This window comes from Phaenicophaeus curvirostris, chromosome 8 (genome assembly GCF_032191515.1).
Source record: "Phaenicophaeus curvirostris isolate KB17595 chromosome 8, BPBGC_Pcur_1.0, whole genome shotgun sequence".
NCBI classification, from domain to species: domain Eukaryota; kingdom Metazoa; phylum Chordata; class Aves; order Cuculiformes; family Cuculidae; genus Phaenicophaeus; species Phaenicophaeus curvirostris.
Genome location: NC_091399.1, coordinates 40,962,633 through 40,974,038, shown reverse-complemented (window position 1 = coordinate 40,974,038; position 11,406 = coordinate 40,962,633). Strand labels below are relative to the sequence as shown.

At 43.2% G+C, this 11,406-nt stretch overlaps 1 protein-coding gene across 1 annotated transcript; it reads left to right on the top strand.

Annotated features, from left to right (window-relative positions):
- Window positions 1-1,990: 1,990 nt before the first annotated feature.
- LOC138723412 (quinone oxidoreductase-like) lies at window positions 1,991-7,292 on the top strand. The gene is made up of 8 exons (XM_069862364.1): window positions 1,991-2,108; window positions 2,438-2,590; window positions 3,582-3,745; window positions 4,521-4,572; window positions 5,792-5,941; window positions 6,343-6,444; window positions 6,532-6,627; window positions 6,886-7,292. Exons 1-8 carry the CDS (start codon window positions 1,998-2,000, stop codon window positions 7,042-7,044), a joined length of 987 nt encoding a protein of 328 aa, XP_069718465.1. The 5' UTR covers window positions 1,991-1,997; the 3' UTR covers window positions 7,045-7,292.
- The last annotated feature ends 4,114 nt before the right edge of the window (window positions 7,293-11,406 follow it).

Here is an 11,406-nt window from a genome sequence, read left to right as displayed (position 1 = left end):
AAGCGTGGCCAGCAGGGCGAGTGAAGTGATTCTGCCCCTCTATTCCTCCCACCTGGAGTATTGTGTCCATGTCTAGAATCCTCAACATAAGAAGACTATGGAGCTGTTGGAATGGGTCCAGCGGAGGGCTACAAAGATGATCAGAGGGCTGGAGCACCTCTGCTATGAGGACAGCCTGAGAGAGTTGTTGTTGTTCAGCCTGGGAGAAGGCTCTGAAAAGACCTTCTAGCGACCTTACGGTACCTGAAAGGAGCTACAAGAAAGCTGGAGTGGGACTGTTCACAAAAGTTTGTGGTGACAGGACTAGCTGCAGTGGATATAAACTGGAGAGAGGCAGATTTAGGCTAGACATAAGGAGAAATTTCTTCCCAATGAGGATGGTGAGGCACTGGCACAGGTTGCCCAGGGAAGCTGTGGATGCCCCATCCCTGGAAGCGTTCAAGGCCACGTTGGACAGGGCCTTGAGCAGCCTGGTCTGGTGGAAGGCGTCCCCCGCCATGGCAGGGGAGTTGGAACTGGATGGTATTTAAAGTCTGTTCCAAAGCAGACCATTCTATGATGTTATGATCCCGAGGGGCAGAGCTCTCTGTACGGGCTGTGCTGCTGCTGCTTTCCCTGCTTCCCCCACTCTCAGGCCCTGGGCCCTGCCCCATTCCGCAACTGGTTTGTGCCGATGAGTCTGGGGTTCCCCAGGTGCTTGGAGCCACTGGGATGATGTCTGCCTGCCTGCAGCCACTCCAGCCAGTACCGGGCTGCTTCCAGTCCTCTGAAGGCGGCCCCATACTAGGTTCATCACCGGGCTGCAGAATAGTTTATTAAAACTTATGGGTCCATTTTTTTTCTGAGCAGAATAGAAGCTGCTTTTTGGTTTGTTATCACAACATATAAAAGTGACCTGTACTGCAGAAATTGCTTGGCAGAGTGGATTTTTGCCACGTCCTAAGGGAAATCTTAGTAGTGTACATCCCTGTGACCAGTGCTCTTTCTGGCTTGAACAGACAACCAAAACTATGCAGGCTTCTTACAGACTAGAGTTAGGAAAAAAATAATGTTGAAGTCAGGTCCTTGTGAAAGCTGTAATCAGCTTTGGGAAAAGCCTGCCTCTGTCTGCAGCCCTGAAGTTCCATAACTGGAGTTGGCCAGCAGTGGGATCTCCTGATACCTATAAGGTTCCTATGTGCCTCTGCTGTTCCGTGATTTTTTGCTAGGTCACCAGTAAAGTGCTCCTCTCTGAGTGGATCAGCTTCCTGACAGACCTGTGTGTAACTGTCCTGTGGTGGGAGTACCGTGCTCATGGTGGTTTGTTGGAGCCCATCAGGAATGAGTGTGGTTGGAGCAGTTGCACCTCCCTGTGTTGATAAGCTCTCCTTGTGTCCAGCAATGCCTGTGAGCTGTGAGCTGCAGCACAGGGCTGTCACATACAGATGCAGTTGTGGAATTAAGGACTGGAATCTTAAATGTCTGCATTTCAGTCTTTCCTGGCTTGTTTTAATGTTCTAGGGGTACCTTTGTTTGTGATAGCTGATTAATAGATTTTTTTTGCCTTTTTTACCTGGAGGTTTGACAGCCTGCAGGAGCGGTGACTGGAATGTCACTTGGTTAGACAACCCTGTTGGCCTGTGTGTAGCAGGCTTTTTTTTTGGCAGAGTGTAGCAGTAAGTTGTAGCAGTTTTCCCCCCAAAGTGCTGTATATCTGTACAGATGTGACAGCTCCTGTTCACAGGAGCTGCTGTAGAAACATTGCTATGGGAAAATTATTTGCATGTGGTTCTCTTAATACCCATAAAGCCCTGCAAGTGGTGGGGTAAATGTTCTGCGTTTTGCAAGTTTTGGGAAAAAAGCCCAAACCAACTCTCCTTCCCCCAGTTTAAATAAAGAGTGAAGCTCTGTTTAATCAGTTGCTTGGCAGGTGGTTGTTTGATTTCTTTATTTTGAAAATGCGAAATAAATTATGATGGCAATACCATATTTTTTTTCCTGCAGATATTCTGATAACTATGGCAGCCACAAGAAATCTGATGAGAGCTGTCAGAGTTTTTGAATTTGGTGGCCCTGAAGTGCTTAAAATCCAGTCAGACGTCGTAATTCCTGTTCCAAAAGAAAATCAGGTATATATGAGTTCTGTGTACTGAAATAATGGCATTGAATGATAATAGGCTACTCAGAACAGAATGAAGAATGCAAACCGAAACTTTTCATCTTGAATATGTAGTTTTTGGTCAGTGTATTGGTACAACCTGAGACATCATGTTTAACAAGTGTGGGCTTTTTACTTTTACATGGGCTACATAATCTATAGAAAGGATTTCCTGAAAATAGCCTCAGTTCAGATTTTTGCTTACTCTGTTAAAAATCTAGTTAAAGTGCCATGATCCTGTGCTGTGGATTCAATTTCTAAAACTCTTTAATTATTGCTTAAGGAGCATCTTTTCTTTAGGTGCTAATTAAAGTCCACGCCTGTGGGGTGAATCCTGTCGAGGCATATATTCGTTCTGGGACTTATGCTAGAAAACCAACTTTACCCTACACTCCAGGCTCAGATGTGGCTGGTGTAATTGAAGGGGTTGGAGAACATGTTACTGCATTCAAGGTAGGTGTAGAAAATACATTCATTTTTAATTCATGATTGTTTATGGGATCATCTTTGTGTGGTTGCTCTGCTGCTAATCCTGTTTCTATTGCTTTGCTGGCTTTTTTCACCTTTGCCGGCTAGTGGCAGCACACAGTGGGGTCACCCTGACAGTCCAGAGTGAGAGCTGATGCAATGCGTGTGTGTGCCCCAGACAGACATCCCAAAAATGCCGAGTGGCCAAGCTCGTGCATTTGCATGCTCGAGCTGCTTGGGAAACCATTGCACTACCCTGCAGCAGTTACTACCCGGTGTCCGCAGACCGGACCCACCCCATCCACATGCTGGATGTTTATGGAGGTCACCATGCTGGCAGCAGAAGACTCAGAGCTGTGTATCTGTGCCTTCTGTGGGCCCTGGCATTGCTCTGCCAGTGGCCAAGGGCCAGGCTGGGTGCTGTCTTGGCCCCACAGCTGGTGTCGTGCCACGGCGCTGGGCATACATAGGTGACGTGCTGCCCGCTGTGCATGTCCACATCGCCTGTGGGATTTTGGCTTGAGCCGGCCCTTCTGCAGAGCAGTGGCAATATTGAGGTGTTGTAAGGTTTATTAAGAGAATATCTCTTTTCCACGTTTAAGCAAAAATAATTGAGAAATGTTTATTTTGTGTTTGTGAAAACTTTTTAGGTTTTGCATTTGGAATCTGTGTTTGGAATTCTCTAGTGTTCAGGTTCATTAAGGTCAATATTAATGAGACAGTAGGTTTGTGTGTTACCCTCTAGAGCCGGGGTTCTAATTATGACACTTTAGGTGTATGAAATTATATGGTTTGTATTGCATGGATTGTATGTATTAGCATTATAAAAATCCTCTCTGTGACAAATATAATTGGTTAGTTTTAATAGGAGAGCTGTTAGAAATCACCTTAACATCTGTGAACTGGTTCTTAAACTATATTAAAGAAAATATAAGCGAGATGATTAATGTCTCTATTTTTTTTCCCTCCTTTCTAGAAAGGTGACAGGGTTTTTACCATTGGTACGATCTCTGGAGGATATGCAGATTATGCAGTTGCTGCAGCTAATAAAGTGTTTCCTTTGTCGGATAAACTGGACTTTAAACAAGGAGCAGCAGTTGCAATACCCTACTTCACTGCTTATCGTGCTCTTTTCCAAAAGTAAGGTGTCAAATCTAAGTTTATCCATTTTGCTTATGAATATTTAAAATATTGAAGCCCGCATTTTCATTGCCCTCTAAAAGGAGAGGAGATCAATGAGTGGAAATGTTTAAAACTCTTAAGTTAAATTTGTTATGCTGATGGCATTGTCATATCATTGTCAACTAGAAGCTAGCAACGGTGTTCTCCTGTTACACATTTCTTCTCAAGAGAACAGGCCTGGAAAGGCTTCTCCAATAAGATTCTTGTAATAAAATGTATAACTCTCTCTCAGTGCTAATTGTTACTTTAGCCAGTGAAGAACAGGAATAGTTCTAATTTCTTCTAATTTCTTCTTCTAATTTCTCTTCTTCCTGAGCCTCTGTGCCAGAGAGGCTTCATGTACAGCCCTGTCTGTGCCATAGGGCAGGGTAATGAGTTAAAGCCAGGCTTCATGTCAGCTAGGTGAGAGCTTAGGTCTGGACATCTGGTTTAGTTTGATGGAACAAATTGTTAGAACCAGCATGGTTTACTTTTATGTTCTGTAACAGGTGAAAATCTTTAAGTTCAGTACCAGACCATGACTTGCTGCTAGGTGCACAACATAACTGTGCAGTACGTAAATTTATAAGTGATATAGTTTATTTTGCCTCCAGCTGATTGTACCTGTTTAGCCATAACATGAATTGGAAATCATACTGTGTGAAAGATGAGATTTGACGTTGGTTTATACAATCTGACGCGTAACGGCTGTGTACTGCAATCTTCATGCCTATATTTTCTGTTTTCCACTCAGAGGGCATGCCAAAGCAGGAGAGAGCGTGCTAGTGCATGGAGCCAGTGGGGGGGTAAGTATTTGGAGAAGGCAGCTTATAAGAAATGCTGCTTTCTGTCTTTGCATCTGCTTTTGTCTGTGGTATGATTTATGGTCACATTTATATCAATTAGTGGATTAACAAAATTAGGTTTCTGTTTCAGATGATTTAGATGCTTTTTTTTTCTGGAGCGTGTCCAGAGAAGGGCGACAAAGATGATGAAGGGGCTGGAGAACAAGCCTTACGAGGAGCAGCTGAGGGAACTGGGGTCGTTTAGCTTGGAGAAGAGAAGGCTGAGGGGAGACCTCTGTAACTACCTGAAAAGAGGTTGTGGAGAGGAGGGAGCTGGCCTCCCAAGTGACAGGGGACGGGACAAGGGGCTGTGGCCTCAAGCTCCACCAGGGGAGGTTCAGGCTGGACGTCAGAAAAAAATTTTTCGTGGAAAGGGTCATTGGGCACGGGAACAGGCTGCCCAGGGAGGTGGTTGAGTCACCATCCTTGGAGCATGCGTTTCGGAACATATCCTGTAACTGTGGCTGCTGTGGGAGCTGCTGAATCGGTAGCCTCCGGGAGCTGACCAGCTGGGACTGAATCCTGGGCAGGCAGTGTCTGTGTTCCCCCATCTTGGTCTCCCATGCTGTTGCCATGACACAGAGCAATGCCAAGAGATGGCATTGCTGTGCCTGGATGACCATTGGCTCCAGCACCAGGTTTTTGTGGAGGCATCCAACACCTCCAGACGTCCTCTGGAGTGCAGAGCTGGTACGAGACCCAGAGAATTTGGTTTCTAAAGGAACAATTTATCTGGTTGTGCAAGGTTCATAATGTTAACAAAATTTCTGCTTGCAGGTTTTCTTTGCAGTATGTAGTGCTGGTATCAATAGCAGATGATTCTGTGAAGGCAAGAATTTCCTTGGCTTTGTATCAAGTATCTATGGCCCAGCTTTAACAAACAGACTGCATTCTACGTGGATTTATATTAAATGCTGATATCTCTTCAAAAACCCCACAAAGTTTTACCACATCTCTGTAAATATCTTTTCTTTATTAGACTGATTCTAAGGTGCAAATAACTTATGGCTAAAAAAATGTTTCCAGGCTAACTTTTTAAATTGGTAAGTTCCAATTTGCAGGTGAAATATATGAAATCGATGCTAAGAAAGAAAGAGAAAAAAGACTTAATTACTTAATTTTTCCTTTTTGTGTTTTTTTTTTTTTTTTCCTTTTCTTCCCTCCCCCTTCATCCCCTCAGGTTGGAATAGCGACATGTCAGATTGCCAGAGCTTGTGGTTTAAAGGTTTTGGGTACAGCAGGAACTGAGGAGGGCATGAACATAGTCCTGAGAAATGGTGCTCACCAAGTATTTAATCACAGAGAAGCAAATTACATTGATAAAATTAAGGTAAGCATGTATCAGGGCTAGGTGATTCTTGTTACTAACAGAATGAGCAGTCATTTGCAGAAGTTTTTTTTTAAGTAGATTTATGTGGGAGCAATAGCGTACTGTCTTTGTCATTTCTACACAAGATAAAACTTTCCCAGGCTAGAAGAGCTGAGCTTTCTTCACTGGCGATGGAATTTAGAAACTCTTGCATTCCAGCAATTTCCAATATGGTAGCATATTACAATTCATCAGATCAAAATACTCTAAAATTAAATTTATTACCTGTCAGTCTTAGTACAAAGGCTGTATTTAAAATGTAATCAATAAACTGTAAAATGTGTGTTATTTATAGGATATGAAATAAACGGTAGTACCCAAGCACTAATTGGACTGATAATAAGGTATTATATCCTGTATAGGAATACACAAAGATGGAAGGAGTTGATATAATAATAGAAATGCTCTCTAACATCAATCTTGCTGCTGACTTACAATTGCTGTCCTGTGGAGGAAGGGTGATGGTAAGTGGTTTTGTCACTTACTTTGTGCACGTAACACCGCAGTTGAATAGTTACGAATGGAACTCGATCGTAACTTATTTGTAACAGGTTGTGGGCTGTAGAGGTCCCATCGAGATAAATCCCAGAGACACGATGACTAAGGAATCTAGTATAATTGGAGTCAGTCTGTTTCTTGCAACTGAGGCAGGAACATTTTCATTTTAAAGCATGTTTTGTTGGCATATTCCAACACTTCTCTGTTTTCAGTTAAAACCTATTGTAGGGATCATTTCACCGTAAATAACTTGTTGGTTCATTCCTTTACATTTTTATCTAATCTCAGAACATCATAAAATATTTTTGGGTTGTGAAATTTGGTTTAACTTTTGCATAAACAGTAAATACATTTCTAGAATGTAAAGGCCCTGCGGTGGTAAATGCTGTCTTTATTACATGCCGGAGGAGATGCATGAATGTGCAGCGGCACTTCTTGATGGCATAGAAGCTGGCTGGCTGAACCCAATTGTGGGCCCAGAATATCCACTGGAGCAAGTAGCTAAGGCTCATGAAGACATTATTCATGGCAGTGGTGCACGAGGAAAGATGGTGCTCCTTCTGTGAAGCCTTTTCCCATTTATTTTGTAGCTGTTCTAACTGCATCTTTGCTTACATGATTAATTGGATGTATGGTATAAAACTTACTTCTAATCAGGTTTAGCAGTAACAGCAAATGCTGATTTACATTAATTATATCAATCAATTACCGATCGGTTTTCTTTTTGTAATAAGCAGAGTTGTGTATACTTTAAAGTAATTTTTGTAGCTCTTTTGGCTGATGTGGAAATAATAAATTTTCTCTGGTGATGTGGCCTTGTGGTACAAGGGAAGCGAATACCTCAGGCAGGATTGGATCTCTTGCTCTCTGAGAAGTTACAATGAAGCTGCTGTGGGCAGTGCAAAATGATTTTTAACAGATACACATATGTCTAGAACTAGCTATACAGATATAACTAGGACTTCGTTAATTTTTTAACCGTAATTAGTCTTATTCCATTTTTGTCACATAATTTACTTGGAATAAAAGCTTTTACTGTCAAAACAATTCACTTTTGAGCTCATGGCCAAAGAATCTGTCAAATGAGAACTACTAGGACGCAGAGGCATTTTTGTTTTGCTACGTTTGACTTAGTATCTGAATTGCAAATGTCACAGATAATTCAGAGGGACTGTAACTCTGAAGTTACTTGCTGTTATTGTATTTGCTACTCTGTAGCTGATGATATTGGGAGAAACAGCTAATTCCTTGATGGTAAGTAGCTGGGTAGCGAGGATTTAAATTCTTCCTGCAAACTTTATTAAATTTAAAGTCACCTGAATCTGTGGCTAAAGTGAGGAGAAGAGAAAGGCTGAACAGCTTTCATTGGTGCTGAGAATTGTGTTAGTTCATAAATGAATGTGGATACATTGTTGTCCATATCCAAATACAATGCAGTTAAGGAAGAACAATTTCTTTGTGTTGACAGTTTTTACACTCAAAATGTTTGGTATTACAGGCACTTCCTTTTAATGATCCAATTCTCTAATGAGTCATGAAGTCATCACTTGCAGATGAGTTTTCTCAACTTCAAGGAGAACTTCTGTTCCTCTGAGGAAAAGTGAGTCCTTACTGACCATAAATTTCAATATAGAGGCATTTTTGTCTGCGAAACTTGTTTTTTAACGTTTGGTTTAGATTTGTTTACTGTCATACTATCACAAATCAGCACATGTTCTCTCAATCCAAGTGTAGTTTCCTCAGGCATTGCACTACCTTCTTTGAAGCTGTGATTTTATTTTTTTTTTCTGAGACGGCATTAATTTCTACTGATGTTTTGCTTAATCCCAACTAAGAAAATAATTGGCAAAATCTTTTGAAATGTCTGGATTTCTCCCCTAGGTTTGTCATCCCCTGTTAAAATATTAAGGTGAGAGAAGAGTATTTTACAGGGAGGCTTACGGAACTAATTCAGTTAGTATTGGTGGTGAAAGAGCAAGGTCTCAGTGTCAAAGAGGAAAGGAATGTTCTTCTAATGGAAGTTAAGTCATGTAAGGAAGACATTGTCCAGCACCAAGCTTGTCCCTGTGGAAGTGCATCTCTGGTGTTTTGCATTAACCTCTCAGTAGAGAGGAGAGCGCTCCAAGTCACCGATTCAGACTTGCAATATCAGCCTTTTTCAGGTATGAAAGCGTCTCTTTTAATGCCATGTTTGGGATTGCTACTCAAGTGATAATTTAAACTTACAGGTGAGTAAATTTTCTAACATAGCATAAATATACGCACCTCTAAAAAGCTCTACCTATTTTTCCCAGCAGGAATTAAGAAAGTGTTTGAATTTCTGATGGGGGGGGATAATGCTAAGATATTATAGCTATTAAACATAGGTCTAAAGGAATATGCTGGGTGACTGAGTTAAGTCCTCATTTCTTTCAAGATGTGTGTAATTGGTTTGGTAAACTACTTGAGCTCCGTCTTCTATAGCAGGCAGATCACAGTGCTGTTTCTTCTGTGCAAATGTAAATGTGAGGTCCTTCTGCTATTATACGGAGTCATTTAACTGTTCCTTGTTCATACAACCCTTATAGCCATTGCATCAAATGGATGCTTTTGCCAGGGATAAAGATGGGAGTGTTTCTGGAGTTAAGTATTTCAAACTAATATTTTAGTAAGTGCTTTTGAAAGTAGTTGCTGGGGAAGAGAAGGATTATGCGAACTTGGCTGTAGGAGTGCAGTAGCGTGGTCCTTGCCTGCCAGTGTCACAGGTTTGGCATCTGTCACAGCTGGAGGCTGTGTGGATGTCCCAGTGGCCAGATGCTGGCTTCCCTGCAGGTCAAAATTCCAACATGAGTAGGGAGCTGCATTCCCACTTGCTCTGAATTTGAAGGTTTAAGAATGATTAGCCTAGTGTAAATGATGTGGGTAGGTAGTGTTTAACTGATTATTAAGGTAAAAGATGCTGATTATTCCTGTTCCTTCTGGTGAAATTACGGCAGGTAGGGAATCTGTGATTCTGCTTGGCAGCACTGTTAGAAAAAGTAAAACATCTCTTAATGTGAAGGTACTAAATAGCAGGTCAAGCATAGCAGTTAATGGTTGATATGATGATGTGTGTATGAAAATACACATTTTCTTTATACACGGTATGTTTTAAAATCTGTGGTTCTTTTTAATTTGTCCTTTGCTCAGAGGGTGTTACAGGAATGAGAGGCTTATGGTTTACAGTGACTCCTTTCTTGCTTCATGCCGCCTCTGTGCTGGAGCTAATGCTCAGAGATGAAATTCAGAGCAGTTTCCCTGTCAATGCATTTGCTGATGTTCATAGGACAGGGTTTGTTACAGGCTCCTGACCAGAAGGTGTCAGAGGAGTTCTTCTGTTTCTCTGACGCTGCAGGCTTCTCCCGGCAAAGCTAAGCACATTGAACCCGCAGCACTCAGACAGCTGTGTCACAGAATCACAGAATCACTAGTTTGGAAAAGATCCACAGAATCATCAAGTCCAACCATTCCCATCAACCATTAAACCATGCCCCTCAGCACCTCATCCACCCATCTTTTGAACACCTCCAGGGATGGTGACTCAACCACTTCCCTGGGCAGCCTGTTCCAGTGCCCAATGACCCTTTCTGTGAAAATTTTTTTTTCTGATGTCCAGCCTGAACCTCCCCTGGTGGAGTTTGAGGCCATTCCCTCTCGTCCTGTCCCCTGTCACTTGGGAGAAGAGGTCTCCCCTCAGCCTCCTCTTCTCAAGGCTAAACAACCCCAGTTCCCTCAGCTGCTCCTCGTAAGTCTTGTTCTCCACCCCCCTCACCAGCTTCGTTGCCCTTCTCCGGACACACTCCAGAGCTGCAACATCCTTCTTGTAGTGAGGGGCCCCAAGAAGACATGCAATAGAGCATCTAAATTCTTGGTCTATATCTGATGTATGGTACAAATGGAAGGGGTTGTTTTCATTTTGGGACACGCAGTGTGAATAAAAATTACAGCATAGCACTGACCACAAGGTACAGGGAGGAACAAGGAGATGCAGTGGCTCTTTGGGACTGTGGGCAGGAGGTGGGCGTGAGGGATGAGAGGGCAGTGTTGTCAGTGCTGTGGCAGACATGAGCCTGGGCTGCGGCTGTAGGTGGAGGTGCAGCGCTGTGAGATCTTGTCATGCTGAAGGTGAGGGGGCCAGGGCTTGCCCACAACTTAGTTCCAGTAGCCCCAGCCTCGCATTTCAGTGCAAACCCGCTCTCACTGTAATCTGCCAGGGGGAACGGTTGAAAGTGTCCACGGATGTTCCGTGCTGTGTTCGTTGTTAGCAGAACACTCTTGTCACTGGAGGGGGAACCACTTTGGCTTGGGAACTGCTGCAGCTGAGCTTCTTGGAGACGTTGCTTGTCACATTTCTGACTAATCCTTCAGCTGCGTCTGGTCTGTCAGGGCACCCATCTGCAGAGTCTGTCAACCTAGAGATCCCTTGGTCCAGCTCTCTTTTTAGAACGTGCCATCCCCTCCACAGAGCGGAGAGTATGGAGGAAAAGGATAGCAGACAAACAAACTAGGCAGAATAATTCTGTCAGGTTGGCTGGTTTTGAGTTTAATCAGAGGAGGGGTCTGAATCAGCGAATGGTGGTGCTCTCTGTGATGGGGCTGTGAGTGGTGGGAGAGGCTACACCGGCTCTCACTGTTGTGCTCAACTTCGCACAGACAGGCAGGGCTTGGGGTTCCACGCTTGCCACATGTTATCTGTGTATCTGTGTGTGCCATGTGTAGCCATGGCAGCATCTGGAAAGGGCAGGTACGTGTATTTCTGAAAGACAGAGGGGTGGAATTGCAGCTGTGGTTCGTTAATATCATTGTGCCCAAAATAAATGGTGCTTCAAAAGTATCCCCTCTCCGTTGTAACCGAGTGGTTCCCTGCATGTGTTCCTGCCGCCTTGGTGTGTTCCAGCAGGATACAATAA

Excerpts from the sequence above, each read along its gene's own strand:
- LOC138723412 (XM_069862364.1), top strand. The coding sequence starts at position 1,998 with ATGGCAGCCACAAGAAATCTGATGAGAGCTGTCAGAGTTTTTGAATTT. Across the intron at positions 2,109-2,437 it reads CTGTTCCAAAAGAAAATCAG|GTGCTAATTAAAGTCCACGC; the intron begins GTATATATGAGT and ends TCTTTTCTTTAG. Across the intron at positions 5,942-6,342 it reads ATTACATTGATAAAATTAAG|GAATACACAAAGATGGAAGG; the intron begins GTAAGCATGTAT and ends TATCCTGTATAG.